This window comes from Urtica dioica, chromosome 2 (genome assembly GCF_054948205.1).
Source record: "Urtica dioica subsp. dioica isolate 48M chromosome 2, U.dioica_male_clone48M_v1_H2, whole genome shotgun sequence".
NCBI classification, from domain to species: domain Eukaryota; kingdom Viridiplantae; phylum Streptophyta; class Magnoliopsida; order Rosales; family Urticaceae; genus Urtica; species Urtica dioica.
In genome coordinates, this window is record NC_142757.1 from 41,766,413 (window position 1) to 41,783,576 (window position 17,164).

General features: G+C 36.2%; 1 protein-coding gene and 1 pseudogene across 1 annotated transcript; both read left to right on the top strand.

The window, feature by feature from the left end:
• Window positions 1–336: 336 nt before the first annotated feature.
• LOC149404803 (uncharacterized) lies at window positions 337–7,606 on the top strand (annotated as a pseudogene).
• A 7,254-nt stretch (window positions 7,607–14,860) lies between these two features.
• Window positions 14,861–15,178, top strand: LOC149404804 (beta/delta-urticatoxin-Uf2b-like). The gene has a single exon (XM_089607680.1). The coding sequence runs from the start codon at window positions 14,861–14,863 to the stop codon at window positions 15,176–15,178; it is 318 nt and encodes a 105-aa protein (XP_089463806.1).
• The last annotated feature ends 1,986 nt before the right edge of the window (window positions 15,179–17,164 follow it).

The window sequence follows — 17,164 nt, forward strand, 5'->3', positions numbered from 1 at the left end:
ATGACATCAAATGTACATAAATAGACACTACTACTCTTCTTGTGGGCACCATTGACAACACTTACTCTACTCCAGATAATATTCTTTAACTTTATTTATAACATTAAGGACACACGAGAATATATTATAGATAAGGCTACATCAAAAGATATACTTTACATAAACTAACCTTATCTTGCAAGTTGGCAGCATGAAAGGGAAAACTTAGTCAACTTAATCTCCTTCGCAACGTACTCGTCAATATAGACTTTCTCTTTTCTTTAGGCTCATATATTCAAGTACCTTACATAGCATGCAAGCTATGCCAAGATACTTTTTATAAAACATGTTGAGGAAATGGGTTCAGTGATTAGAGAAACCTTCTCGATAATAGCGACGATTCCCACCAATTCCTTGTCTCAAGTTTCAATGATGCACAAAAAACTCATTTCTAAAAAAAGACTTATGAGCCATATGCATATACTTGATGTGTTCACTCTATATCCTGCCTTTACTCATGACAGGTTCGTTTTCTTCATCTAAGGTTGGGGACTCATCACAAAGCCATTTGCATCATAGCTTTCTGGAATCTTGTCATAATCCACAATCAGGGTGACGACCCTTAATATGGTTGTCGATGTGGCCATTAAGGTGATAATAATGGCACCACCTCTTATCTTATTGGTCGTCCACGTTGAGGTAGTTGGGGCTATGGTTGTTTCTCTAGTGGAGTTCGCTATTCATTCATTTGCACAATCAATATTGTGTGCTCATTCTATTACTTTTATTACGCATACATCCTCTTTTAGAGGAGTCTTTTACTCATTATCGAAGAAGGCACTTATTAGGCCTAGTATCGTGGTATGCTAGCATAATTCTGCTTATTTCATCACATTCTTGGTCCTAATTTTCTAATTGTAGGAATTGGTAAGCATTCACTCATCATAAAGGTTTTCTAGTATTCCAAACATCTTGAATTTAACATAAATACTTCCATAAACCATGCTTATAACGATCACATTTTCCACTAGCTAACAACATACTCTAACGTCCTTTGACCCAACCATTACTCTCAACAACACTTATAATTTCAAGGCGAACAACAAAGCAATTTACTTATGTACATAGGATGCACATTTTTTCCTATTCCAAAAACACATATTCACATGCAACATAACCACATATGCACGTACACGTGGAATTCCTTGACTTTACATCTCTATCTCCAAAAGAGAATAAGCTTGTCGACTTTAGGGACAAGATCATTTGAGAGCTTATACTCGTCAATCTCTTGTGTCACTATTTTAGTCAAAAGTCTAACATAGACATGCCAAGCTTCTTCCTCGAATCTGTCTTCCTTCTACACATCAATCAGACGCGAGACACGAGAGGTTTCAGACGCGAGAGGTTTCAGACGCGAGAGGTTTCAGACGCGAGAAGTCGCGTCTATTTAGACACTACTTTTAGTATTTTTGACGTGAAAAGTCGCGTCTGATACGAAATTTCACCAAAATTTTGAGCGGGACATTTATCCCGCTTTTTATTAATTTTGTTTGGTATCAGATGCGACTTCTTGCGTCTGAAATTTAAAGTCACGTCTATATCGAATGCGAGAAGAAAAAGGAAAGTAGTTTCTTCCCAAAAAAATTTCGCTCAGGATTTAGACGCGAGTTCTCGCGTCTGTAGGTTAAAAAAAATAACAAACTGATTGTTGAAGTATCGGCTGAAAATATAATATCCTCGTTTCACTTTTATAAAGAATAACCCAATTAGTATAACCTCCCCCGCGTTAATTACCACTCTCCCAAGTTTCTCTCGGCTACACCAGAGTTCTCCCAGAAATTGGCCGCCACTCCGCGCCGCCGTGGATTTTGGTGAGTGATCTCTCGTTCTTTCTCTCTTCCTCTCCTCTGACACTCTCTCACTTCCTGGTTCCGAACCCAGGTTTTACTCCCAACCCAGGTCCGGCGATTCCCAAAAATCCAAATTTGTCTTTTACTTGCGATTTCGGCCGCCGCTCGTCGAGGTGAGTCGATTTCTCGTTCTTTATCTGTGTCGCTCACTCCCGCACCCTCTCATTATGTCTCCAAAGTTTCAGATTCGCCGGGTTCAGGTCTGTCGCGTCCATTCCACCGCTCAAGAATCCGCCAATCGATCGTTCTCTCAAACCCCGCCCAGAAATCCACCAATCGATCGTTATCTCAAACCCCGCCCAGAAATCCGCCAATCTTCACCCAAGTAATGGGTCGGTATTATCTGTGGGTGAATTGGAGATTTGGTCCTTGTTAACATACTGATATGATATTATGATTTCAATGAGCTTTTTTCTTTCTTTCGGGTATGCAATTTTTTCGTCTTTTTTTCTTTCTTTTGGTCCTTGGCTGTTACGGCTTAAAAAAATGTTAGTCCTTGGCTGATATGATACTGATATACCCGCATTTTGCAGTCTATTTTAACCTTTCCTTCCATTTTAGGCTGATTCTCGGCAGTTGGTAAAATTAAGAACATATTTTTTATACTGCATTTCAGAGCTTCCCTATTGACGTTTTCAGGGCAATTTTTATCCATCAATAAAATGTCTGTCATATACTTACAGCATTGTAAGTGTAGGAATTTACGCATTCAATGATCAAATGGGACTGAGACTCTAAAATTAAAGACTGAGAGAGAATCAATTGTTTTGTTAGTGAATAAATATGTTATAATTGTTTTTCTCAATTACAATTACATAGATATCTTTCTAACTGCTTCTTCTTCTTCAAAAATCAGAACACATAGTGTTGCAGCTGAGAGACTATTGTCTTAGTGTTATTTATGTATTACTGTGCAACCGCCTTCTTGGTTTTCTTCGCTGTGAGCAAAGGCATTCCTGGTTGGCTGTGCTTATTTCATATATTATTGCACAGTTTTAGAAGAGTATGTGCGAGTTATGTTTCTCCTTTCTATTGAACGACAGAGTAAAATGAAGAAATAGAGAATTTGTTGAGATATGGTATGGTTAATTCCAAATTATTACAATGTCAATGGAATAGTGTGCAATCTTTCTCTTTTTTCTATTTCAAATCATTTGAATGACAGAGTATTTATATACATACTCTAAAGAATCAATTGATATAGATTTGTTTGTTTATACATCATGATTATAGTTTATTTTGTTTATTTTACTTGTAAGAACCAAGCAATGCTGAATAAAGGGTGATATGTAGATCAATGAGCTTATTAGGCAGTTATTCTTACATCAACAATGACATTTTGCAGTTTATCTGAGCAACCTCAAAATAAGATACAAATCATATAACTAGGTAATCAAATGAAACAATAATATCTCATATGAAATCATGAAGCAAACATCAGAAAATTATATTCTTCTTGTTCTTGTCCTGCTATTTCATGGCAATATTCTACTACTCTTTCAAGTGTTGTTTGACCGTTTCGTTGCTTCATTTTCTGATGTTGAAAAGTCTAAATAAATTCATCAGAATTGCTGTGTTCTGGACTTGCAATAAACTATATGGTCAGGGAGACAAAGTCTCAGTTAGAGTTTTTCAGGTCCTAGAGATAAGCTACAATATAAAAGCATGGCCAAACAATTAAGATATTGTGGGTGTGACCTACAAAAACTAAACCCATCAATGTGTTGCACTGCACAAAGACATGTTATTAATACCTGCGAAACTCATGCTCTTTTTTTTTTCTTTTCAGATTAGTGTCCGTCATTCATTGTTGCCGTACGTAGCAATTATTCATCGTTTTTGTACGTAGTTGTCACGAGATACTCGATATTGTCTCGAGACACTCGATCCTCCTATTTTGGTAAGTAAATAATTTTTGTTTAGTAAATTAAATTATTGGTGATATTTTTAGTTTTGATTTGAGTTAACAATTAAATTATATATTAAATTGTGTTAGGTTTACGAAATAGTAATTAGGAATTTAAATTTGATAATTGGTAAAAATTAAATTTTAAAGCTTTTTTATCTGTTTTGATCGAGCCATGGAGACTCGGTTTATGTAGTTGTAGTTAAGGATTTTTATTTGTGATTAAATAATTAAATTTGCAGGTTTTGGTTTATCCAAAATATAGCAGAAACCATGCCAAATTTTTGGTAGAATTAATTACATTCTAATTTTAAGCTGTAAAAAATTAACCATCTCTGAATTTTTAATCAGTGAAATGTCGAATCCAAATCGTGAATGGATTTACGAGAATAATCGTGTGAGTTTGGAGTTTCGAAATGGTGTAGCAGAGTTTATTCGACTTGCACGCCAGCAAGTGGTAAATGGAAAAGTCAAGTGTCCATGCAAAACTTGCAACAACGTGAAGTATCAGACCATCGATGATGTTGAAACCGACTTGTACACCCGAGGGTTTTCACCGAACTACAAACGGTGGTTTCATCACGGGAAACCAATAATTCCAGAGGTCATAGAAGACGACGAGAGCATTGATGAAAGTGAAGATGGAGGGTTGAATGACGCTTTGCATGACATCCTGGATCATGATGAATATGACCCAGAGTATGATCCGACCCCGAGAGAAGAACGAGAACAAGAGCAATTGGAGGACCTGTTCGCCGAGCTTGAAGCAGAGCTGTACCCTGGGTGCAAAGAATTTTCGTCTCTTTCATTTTTGGTGTTGTTGATGCACATCAAAGTCACGAACCAATGGACAAACAAGTCGTTCACTCAGCTTCTTCAGTTATTGCGGAAGTCTCATCCGACCGGAAATCGAATTCCAGAAAAGCACTACGAGGCGAAGGCGAAGTTGAAACGTTTTGGCATGGGGTACGAGATGATCAACGTTTGCGTCAATGATTGTGCCTTATTTTGGAAAGGGGAGGAAAATGCCGACTATTGTCCCGTTTGCAAAGAAAGTAGGTGGAAGGTCAAAGGGTTAGGAAAGAAGATTCCGCATAAGATATTACGGTATTTTCCTTTAAAGGATCGACTGAAGCGATTGTACGCATGTCGACATACAGCCGAAGAAATGATTTGGCATGATAAAGAACGTATCGAGGAGCCAGGTGTACTTAGGCATCCTGCTGATGGTTTGGCGTAGAAAGAGTTTGATAACAAGTATCCTGATTTTGCAGCGGAGCCGAGAAACGTTCGTCTTGGGCTTGCTGCTGATGGGTTCAATCCGTTTGGAGAAAAGAGCTTATCATACAGTATGTGGCATGTGGTTTTGACTACATACAACTTGCCGCCTTGGTTGTGTATGAAATCGGAGTACATGATGTTGACGATGCTCATTCCAGGTCGCAAGTCACCGGGAAAAGACATAGACATTTTCCTTCAACCGCTTGTTGAAGAGCTAAACGACTTGTGGCAAGGTGTCAGATTACGAGATGGGGCTACCAGTATGGTATTCACAATGCGCGCCGCAGTGCTTTGGACAATTAACGATTTCCCAGCACGAAGTAGTTTATCGGGATGGAGTGGACAAGGGTATTTAGCTTGCCCCACGTGCAATAAAGACACGCCAGCACTCCGTGTTAGAAGCAAGATTGTCTATTATGACCATCGTCGATACCTGCCATCGAATCACTCGATGAGAAAGAGCGAACACTACCAAATCCACAACGAGAAGGGGAAGCCACCGAAGAAGTTAAGCGCAAGTAACATACTCGAGCAGTTGTTATACGTTCCTCGGACAATACCGGGCAAGCACCCTGATTTTGGAGGAAAGAAATGCAAACGCTCGCCGAACCAGTTGAATTGGAGTAAAAAAAGTATTTTCTACGAGTTTCCATATTGGTCAGAATTGCAATTGAAGCAAAACCTAGATGTGATGCACATCGAGAAGAACGTTTGTGAGAATCTTTTGGGAACTCTGCTCAGTATAGATGGGAAAAAAAGACACTGTTAAATCGAGAATGGATTTGAAGGACTTGAAGATAAAGAGTGATTTGCACTTGAAGAAAGTAGGTGATCGTTGGGTCAAGCCACCGGCGTCATTCACGCTAACGGAAGACGAGATAAAACATTTTACAAGTTTCATTAAGTCTGTCAAGTTCCCCGACTTATATGCTTCAAACTTGGCAAAAAATGTTACCCCAGACGGGAAATTGACAGGTTTGAAATCTCATGATTGTCACGTCATCATGCAACGATTGTTGGCCCTTGGTATTCGTCCGTTTTTGCCGAAGCCTGTGCGAGAGACTATTGCTGAACTTTGCAACTTTTTTAAACTCATGAGCGACAGAACGTTGCAAGTTTCTGCTATTGAGAAAGCGCAAGATGACATCATAGTGATCTTGTGTAAGTTGGTCCTGCGTTTTTTAGTATCATGGTGCACTTGACAATACATCTACCTGAAGAAGCTTTGAATGGAGGACCTGTGCATATGAGGTGGATGTATCCATTTGAGAGATATCTTGGAACGCTAAAGCATTTTGTGAGAAATAGAGCGAAGCCCGAGGGCTCTATTGCCGAAGCATATGTTGTAGAAGAAGCTTTGACATTTTGTTCAAGGTATCTAATAGATGTCAATGCTCGTCTTAGCCGAACGGATTTGGAAGCAGAACGTGAGCTTACAATTTTTCAGTCACATACGTGTCGCCCTTATGGAAAGATGACTGCGAAGCGATTAGATGAGAAGAGCAGCGAGCAAATAGAGTGGTACATTTTGAACAACTGTCTTGAAGTGGATCAGTATATGATGTAAGTAATATTTTCACATAGTATAACTGTCTTTTGTAGCACATTTAACATTTGGTGGAATTATCAGTGAACACGAACAACTGATGGAAGCAGAAGGTCGACCTGAGGCGCATCGAAAAGAATTCAAAGACTGGTTTCAGAAAAGGGTATTTGTTCTTTTATAATATTACCCCATTCGATCAATAATTTTTCGTAATTAATTTGTTGTTTTGGGTGTCAGATTTTTGAACTTAGAGACATGGGCTCTCACGTATCGGATGAGTTGTACGCATTAGCTATGAGACCACATTCTACAGCTCAAATATATCCAATTTGTGAGGTCAATGGGATTAAGTATGTGACTTGTCTTCGTGATGACAATCGGACTACTCAAAACAGCGGCATCAGAGTACCATCAGTTGACGGTCATGATTTTTACGGCGAAATGGAAGAAGTCATCGTGATGAAGTATACTAATAGCTGTCGTGTCATAATGTTCAAATGTCAATGGTTTGGAGACAATGATCCTAAGAAACGAATATATAAGGACGAGATTTTTGGAACTACAAGTGTTTATGTGGCGAAAAAATGGTACCAAGACGAGCCACTCATATTGGCGACTCAAGCTCGCCAAGTTTTTTATCTTAAAGACTTGCATAATGATTCGCAATGGGAAATCGTAGAGGAAAGTCATCATCGTCATGTGTGGGATGTTCTTGATATTGAAGATCGATCCACGTCTCAATTATTGGTTCAATCAACGGATTTAGAGCAACTTTCTATATGTCATGACACAGCTTTGCCAGAGGTTGTGATCGATGATGTTATCATTGAAGAAGACATCGTTGTAGAGGACGATGATTTTATAGATGACGAAGAACTTGAGCAAGATGTTTTCGTTGATCGCAATGTTGATCGTCCTGATGATGTGGATGATGATTTAGACTTAGATGACATAGATTATGTATATGCTGACGATGAATGAGTAATTTAGCTTATTCTTGGCTTCATATATCAAAATTAAATTATTGAAATTTATTATTTTTAACATTTTGTTTTGCTTTTAAATGTACAGTTATGTCGACGGTTATGGGAGCGGGAGGTAGCGGTGGAGATGATCAATCCCATCACCGCGATGATAGTGGCCATGATGACAAGATGCCACCGCACAAGAAGCGTGGAATCACGACCGGCGTGACCTCTGAGAGAGCCAAGATGGGCAAGCCAAAAGAGTTGGTACACTACTACCCGAACTACGACGCTTTTCTGCAGCCGGAAAAGGATGACGAAAGCGATTACATGATGTTCACGAATTTCTTAGGCGGTTTGGTTCGCGACGTCATTCCTCCGCACACAATTGCTTGGAAGGACGTAACGCCAGCGCAGCAAAAACGACTATTGGAGTTGATGCACGAGCAGTTTGACATTAGGCGCATAGATCCTGAGACAAGAGTCATTGGACGAGCAGGCGATGGACGAGAAAGAATCGATCAGGGTATCATCGCTGAAGCGAAGAAACGCCTACGAAATGTGAAGACAAAATGCGGAATTCACTATAAGAAAAAATGTGGATCAGATCGAGAGTACGCATTGAAAAACCCTCCTTCAAATGTGAACGCCCAAGCTTGGGTAAAGGTTTGGATCTTTTTGAGACAGAAGAGTACAAGGTTTGTTTTCTAACTTATATATGTTTGTAACGTTTTTTTTGTTTTTACTAATTATATAAGTTTGTGTTTATGCAGGCAAAGAGTGCTCGAAACTCTGCGAATCGAGCAAAGAAGAAAAGTGTCAGCCTGCAAGGGACGGTGTCTTTCAATGCACTTCGCCATAAGAACGTAAGTTGCTTTGCTTGACTTTAAAATCATTTTCAATATTTGATTTATATCCTTGTAAATTTTTCAGAAAGACGAGGACGGCAATCCGGACACCTTGCTTGGAAACTATCAGAAGGTCTATACCAAGAAAGGTGCGAGGACCTCGGCGGAGAGCGAAAGGGCATATGTAAGTTTTAAAATAACTTGTTTACTTAATAATATTTATTTAACAAATTTAAATTTATATTTTTAACGCGTACATGGTAGGATGCAAGCGCTCGTCGACGAGCAAAGGTGGCAGGCCACTGACCAAGGTTTACCAGAAGACTTGGAGGCGTGGGCGAGATATGCCATGCGTGAGGTTCTCGGGGCCAGGTCTGATCATCTTCCGGGGATTGGCTCGATTGTCCCGAGAGGATCGGCTATCAATGCGCAACGAATCGACGATAGTCAAGCTTCTTCTTCTGCTTCACAAGGACCGCCAGAAGTATTGATATCGATGTCGAGTTTCTTAGGACAGCTCCTCGAAAACCTTCAAGCTGCAAGCATTCCTGGTATGCATATTCCAGTCTTACCTCCCGACGTAGCGCAGATGGTATCACAGTTCTGTCCGTCGACTCAGCCAGGGAGCAGCGCTGCCTCACAGCAGACTCCTACGCAGGCAAGGATGCATTCACCGCATACATCTTCTCAGACGATTCCTGAGCCACCATCAGTGACACGTCCGACTCAGACTACTCCTGATCCACCATCAGTGACACGTTCCGTTTAGAAGGGCAAAGGGAAAACAACAACAAAAGTGAGCTCAAAGGGCAAAGGATCGGGAGCACGGAGAGGAGCGGGACCTGGAGGAGGGCGGCCGGGAGGTCCGAGACGTAGATGTGCATCTTATAGACTTTGATATTTTGCACTATTTTGTTATGTATTTTAGATAAATATCGTATGACGTTTATATTAGTTTTTATGAAATATTTACGACTTTTATGATATCATATTTATTAATTTATATGCATTTTTTTATTAATTTAAATTAATTCAAAATAAAATTTATACAAATTAATAAAAAAAAAAAAACAAAACTTTTGACGCGAGTTCTCGGGTCTAAAGTATTTCCCGCTTTTTGGCGGCAACATATTTAGACGCGACTTATTGCGTCTGTAGAAATTTCACAAAACTGTTCAGACGCAAGAAGTCGTGTCTGTTTCTCTCCCGCCAATAGGCGGGAATACATTTAGGCGCGAGTTGTCGCGTCTGAAAGTCGTGTCTAGCATTAGACGCGACTTCTCGCGTCTGTTTAGCCAACAACAAAATCGACATTTAGACGCGAGTTTTCGCGTCTGAAAGTCGTGTCTAGCATTAGATGCGACTTCTCGCGTCTGTTTACCAACAGACACGAACATACAGACACGACCATTGTCGCGTCTGATGTCGCGTCTATTAGGTAAATAGACGCGACTCTGGGTGCTTTAGACACGACTTTTGTCGCGTCTAAAGCTCTATATTGTCCTAGTGAATATCATTTTCCATTTCATTGTACTTGTACAGGGGCTAGCTCTTCTAGTTCAAATATATCTTCCATTTTCCCTTGATTCTCGAGATTCGTGAAGGGAAGTGTCAGCAATGGATTTCGTAGGGCTGACGGTACCTGCTTGCAGACTTCAAGAACCTTCGCATACAACTCTTAGCACACTTTCTACACTTATCGTATACCTAAAATTTAATACTGGAATACGTGCTCCTAAGTCTACAGAAACGACTCAATCTGGATCTTATACCAAAAACTCTTTCACGAGTTACCTTTACCTCGCCTATGAGCCGCGATCATTCCTCGTTTCTTACTTTAAAACATACATAGGTAATAATGACATAATATATTGATACAGCGGAATATATATATATATATATATATATATATATATATATATAGTTTCTTGAAAATAACTACATATTTATAGACATAGTATGAGAGTACGGGGAAATTTTTCATTTTTCTTTACTTACTAACTCTAACGTGAATTGCATGTGTTTGTAATACAGTTCATATAGCACGTTATGAACATCAAAGGTACATACTTAAAGGTATATATATATATATATATATATATATATATATATATATATATATATATATATATATATAATAAAAAAAACGTTCAACATTGCTAAATAACCAACGTTTGGTAAATTTTAGGTAAATAGCTACTTTCATATGTAAATCTTAGGTAAATAACCAACATTTGATATATGAAAGTGACTATTTACCTAAGATTTATAAGTGAAAGTGGTTATTTACCTAAAATTTACTAAACGTTGGCTATTTAGCAATGTTAAACGTTTAAATTGGCTATTTTCCAATTTATTATATATGTATATTAGAAACTTGTTCCAGTCTCCTACCCTTACTGATCTTTTTTCCTAGCGTGTGTCATGCTTCATTCTACAATGCCAAGGGTCATAATCTAATGACTCGAGTTGACCCACTAAGCATGAAGCCTATCTAATTCTAATACCATGTAACGTGCAAGTAACACATAGGAAATGCATAATAAACATGTGCGTGCATAAAGAAACGTAAGCATAAAGAACATTAACATGAAGCATAAAGTAGTCATATACATATAATCTTTTGTAGTCTCACGTCAAACCTTTGCGACGATGAAACAATGTATAATATTACCGCTCAACGCTTATTATGGATAAGCAACTTATACTTGTTGTCCGACTGTTGTTACGATAAAAAGCAACCTAATATTTCCGCATTAAGTCATCTTGGTGACTTAAACGTTTTAGTATGGGATTGACTAATGGTATCATCATCAACATAATTTGGCGCCCGATAGTGGGTGATAACGTGCTAACCTTTGGGCTCCATTGTCACATCATAAGTCCAAATATCATTCGGTACCATCGACATGTTTTTCTTTACTTGTGTTCAGCATTATGCACTAACTTAGAATACTAACCTAAATACGAGATAGCATTTTCGTGTTCAATCCTGAGTTATTAAGTGTTATCATTTTCTTCGACTTTGTGTATTTTAAAGGGTTTTTAAGAATATGGGAGAGTACAACTATCACATTGAGGCTGCCGCTAAGTATACTTGCATTTCGTTACGTGTGACTTGCCTAGCAACTTGCCTAGCGGCTTGCCTAGTGACTTGCCTAGCGACCTGCTCAGCGACTAGCCTAGCGACTTGCTCAGCGGCTTGCCCAACGACTTGCTCAGCAGCCTAAGGCGACTTGCTAAATGCGAGCAACCCGGATCCCGACCTCAAACAATAGAGAAAGACCCCTAGTAGATGACGAATCTACCCCCACTCTCAAGACAACACTATAAATACCCTCATCTCCAACACTTGGAGATAAGTTTGCTCACGCTTACAAAACCTCTGCTTCTCTCTCTTGAACTTTGAAGCAAAACACCCGGACTAATGTTGAGCGTCGGAGTGCCCTTTAGCTCACGTTTCTCTCAAATCATGTACAATTAAATAATAAAACATGTACATTCTCAAATCATGTACAATTAAATAATAAAACATGTACATCACATAGTTTAATTGACATAAATCACTACTTTAAATTACATCTAATAAATAGCATCAGCACATAACTTGCAAATCATAGATCACTCAAATATTAAACCACAAAAGAACAAACACGCCATCCGATAGTAAAATGCATTCTTAAGTATATAAAAATACATATTCAGGCTCATAAATAATATTATGATCAAAATTATTTTTGAACTAATCTGTGTTGCCGTGAGATTATTCTCACCTTTACAAATCGAGAGTAAAGGCTCGTTGGTCGAAGACGGAATTAGAAGCTCTATTTGACTCGAATCCTAATTGGGATAATAGACTATCGTGGATCAACTAAGAAAAGGATTCAAGACATACTTTAGATTCTGGAAATTTTCAGAAACGACATTCAACGTGAAAATTACTAAAATACCCTTAGCTATTAGGGCTTCGGGAGAAAACTAAATCTCTGTAAAAACTTCTTTCAAAATCTTTGTAACTATAAAACATAATTTTGAGCACTTTTTGTAAAGTCATCATGGCAAAAAACATCCTTTAACTATTTCTTAAAATAAAACAAGTATAAAATATGACTTTAAAAATTGGTACCAAAACTCTTGTGTGCACAGATCGTACTATAATAAGAAAATATTATGTATAGTATGAAATATTTTTCAGATATATTTTTAAATAGAAGATATATAAAACTAGCGTTTCCAAAAAGAATCAATGCAAAATAATAATTTTTTAATCCACAATAAACGTTACACAAGTCTGAAAATCGGAATTATGTCAGACCAGCGAATCAGGTTTGCGCACTGATTAGAGAATAATCGGAAAATTTTCGCTATTTCATAAAAAAATATCCGATTAAGGATTTAGATAGAAGACATTGAAACCTAGCTTTTTCAAGAAACGATGCAAAATAACGACTTTTGGAACCACAGTAAATGTTTTAAGAAACGATTTTTATTGAATCCAAACCAGATAGAAGAAATATATAGCTATTTTTTTAAGGATTTAGTTGCCTAACTAGAGCTACGAATTTCCAAAGAATAAGAAGAATAGGGGAGAGAGAGAGCAGAGAGGTAGCGTGAAAAGAAAATGAGTGTATATATACATATAAGGGTTGAATAAACCCTAAAAACTCCAACCCTAAAAGTCCAAACTTAATCCTGCTCCTACTCTTAATATATGAATTATTACTTTTATTATATATAAACAAATACATCCAAAAATCACTTAATATGTATATATATATATATAACGACTTTTATATAATTTATACATTAATAACTTATATTATATACATATTCTCAATATACTAACTTTTCACTTATTATATATTCATATGTAGCTATGTAACAATTATATATACATATACATCCGATATATGTAAAAAATACTACAGTAATGTATATATCTATATATACATATATATATATGTATGTATCAATACATGTACATGTGTACACATTTTAAATTTATTTATAGGGAAATAACCTCATATATAACAGTATATAGTATAATTACATATCACACGCACATACTACATATATATATATATATATATATATATGTATATATACTTATCACAAGCACAATATCCTTATATATATAAATAAATAAAAGACATATATATTAAATCTACTAAAATACAAAAAAGAAAATTTCAACAATATTTATCAAATAATTATGGGGTTTCACAATTCTGAACATCGGAACGGTAACGGTAACGATATTTTGATCATTGATTTATATATGCAACATACACTAATTAATTGATGTATTCAATTGATTTTTTAATTATCTAAAATTGTATTCTGATAAAAATAAAATTGAAAGAAATAAAAGAACTGAATGTCCGTATATGTATATATATATAATTATTTTTCAATATTATTTCTGTCGCAGTTTTCGTATTTTATCGAAATTTTAATTGGTCATCGCACTTTTTTTCAACACAATTTTTGAAATTTTCATATTATTTTTATCACAATTTCCATCGATTATTGCGATTTTCTATTTTTAGGATCATGACACGAATCGACCGTCGGTGGCATTTCAATCCTTTATTGATCACAGGGGACCATGCTACGATTACGAAAATAAAGTGCCATCGTCTTTTTGCAATACATTATTTGATTAGACAGGCAACGAACCAATCAAAATTTGAAGAAACAACGCATCACCAAAGAGCACTCGTGGTTTGATTAGAAAGGCAACCAACCAATCAAAATTTGAAGAAAACGAACAAAAAAAAAAAAAAAAAAAAACCTTACCAAAACCTGCCAAAAAAATCACTGTAAAAAGGGCTCTCTCTAGTGTGAACGAGACGCACTGTTAATAGAAACAAGCAGGTTTATGGAGTGTGTCCATTTTTTAATGAGAAATTACTTCAACTAACATAACTTAATGTTTTTTTTTCCAATTTTTTTTATCAAAAACTAAACTCGACCAAAAAAATATTACTAAACCACTTGTAAAAATACAATTTTACCTTCAACAATTGATGCCAACAATTTATGTCCATTGTTGACATAAATGTCAATAATAGATGTCGATTGTTGACATAAATATCAACAAATAGAGAACCTAAAACTCATAGATGTTAACAATACATATCAATTGTTGACATGATGTTGACGATAAAATTGTATTTGTACAAATACCTTATTAGTATTTTTGGCCAAATTAAACTTTTGGTGAGAAATTGAAAAAAAAAAAATTGTCAAATGTTAGTCGAGGCTATTTCTCTTTTTTAATGAGATTTTCTATTAAGACATTACAAGTGGTTATTTACCTCAAGTTAGCCGATATAAATTATTGCCGTTATAGGACTATAAATAGGGGTTTCAGCAACATTGTAATGACATCAAACATACATTTACACGTACAACAAACCATGAATACCAAAGCTGCAATATTGTTGGTCGCTCTCATGGCCTTGGTGGCTTCATCGCCAGCGATATCTTCGGATGAGAACCAGATGATAATAAAAGACACTGCTTCTCTGACCGCAACGGAGTCTGTGTTTGTGGATGTCGGAAACAGGAAGCTTGCGATAATGTTGCTCCCGGGCCCACAGCCAAACTGCATTACACAAGGCAACACTTGTGGAATGTTTCACTTGTGCTGTCCGGGGCTTTTCTGCTACGGTGCGATCTCGATATTCAGTGGGTCGTGCCTCTCTCTAACAGCACTCTCCCCCATCATGAAGTAAGTATGCATGTGTGCATGCATGCTGTGTTACGACGTAGGTAGCTACTGAAATATCTCTCGTGGGCACCATTATGATATGTACCCTTAAATAAAAATGATATTATAAGGCTACCTATTATGTTCGTTGTTCATCCGTTTGTATTTCATTTATGTATTTTGGTATTTCTCTGTGAGTTGTAATAAACTGAAATGTATTTCTTTGTTACTTTTCTGTCAGCCCCTCTCCCATTTATTTTTCTCTATTCATTGCTTGTTTGATTCAAGGATTAAAATCTCAAAGTAACTTAGTAGTATCTCGCTTTATTATGCACAAAACCATGTCTTTTTCAATAAACCGACTAAAAGAACTTTTTTTTAGTGAAAACCTGGGAATTACCAACTTCATACTTTCTCATTACTAAACCTGTACTTAGCTGGTATATCCAAGGTATGTTTTGGTATTTACAAATTTAAAGATTTTCAGAATTTGATTTTTGAGTTTTTCTAATGATTTTTGTGTATATGTTGAACATTGTTATATATGTATGATTATATGTATTCATTTCATTCCAAGTCTGCAAGTAGATTTTCACAATATCTGAAAAGATTTAAAACGTTTGGCGAACAACCAGAATTTCTGACGAACCAACATTTTTTCGGGTACCTCAAACTAATCTATCAGGCATCTTTGTAATGTAAGTCTATCAACTCATATTGAAGTTGTTAATCTTTTTTTTTTTTTTGGATAAAATATTGAAGTTGTTATTGAATAATTGATTAAATTTTGCATTTAAACCTGAAAATTGTTGAATTATTTATTTATTTTTTAGAAAAAACTTACTGAAATTGAAATTGAAACTATTTCCTGATTAGATTGGCCGTATTGATATTGTTAATGAAATTGGAGTTTTAAATATGTGTAAATAATGCTGGAAAGTGTGAACAACAGTGCAGGAAATTTTCCAAAATTTTGATAAAACTTGTAAATTTTGGTTTGTAGAAAGTTTCTACGTGATAAAACTTGTTAAATCAAAGTGGTTGACAAGACGGCGGAGATTATATATATATATATATATATATATGGGTTATTAAGCTATATAGCCACACGGTTATATTGAATTGTAAATAGCCAAGTTAACTTATAAACAGATTAATAAAAGACTTATTTAATCCAACCAAACATATAAAAAAGGTAGTTAATAGGTTGCCACGTATGCAAGTTGGCTATTTACAAAGTATTTACTAAAGGTTTGCTAATTTACAATTCCTATAGTTTAGGTGGCTTAAGTAGCTAATTTTTTGTATATATATATATATATATATATATATATATATATTACCGAAAATCTAAATATTTTATAAAGAAATTGCACGACGAAGGCCACTTGAAACTATCGAAATAGCCAATCCACTACTACAAAATGTGGATTACACAATGGACTTCTCACAATACTTAAATTAAGTGTTGTGAAAAGTCAATTTTTCACAACACTTAAATATAGTGTTGTTAAAAGTCAATTTTTTACAACGATTATTTTATCCCATGTAAAAAAAAAGTGGACGGATTGGAGTTTTTACAACGGTACAGTGTACCGTTATATAATATCGCTGCGGCGACGTGTACTTCTCGCAATGGCAAGATGATTTTCGGTTGTAGCAAGGCTTACACAACGGAAAGAGAGCACCGTTGTGTAAACTTACCAAAACATGTCTTCTGAGTAATAGAAGAAAGAATCTGGTTCGTACAGTATAAAATTATAACCTACCAAGGGATTTAATCTAGACTGTACATTAAACAAAAAAAAACATTAATTGAAGAAGGCGACGAAGATAGATAGATAGATAGATAGAGAGAGAGAGAGAGAGAGAGAGAGAGAGAGAGAGAGAGATTGGAATAGAGAAGAAGAAGAATCACTGGAAGCAGATTCGAACAACGATGAGGATTGGCGAGGATTCGAACAACGACAAAGCTATTTAGCATGGTTTTGACGACGAACTCAAGCCTCAC

Coding starts and splice junctions, on each gene's coding strand:
- LOC149404804 (XM_089607680.1), top strand. CDS start 14,861: ATGAATACCAAAGCTGCAATATTGTTGGTCGCTCTCATGGCCTTGGTG.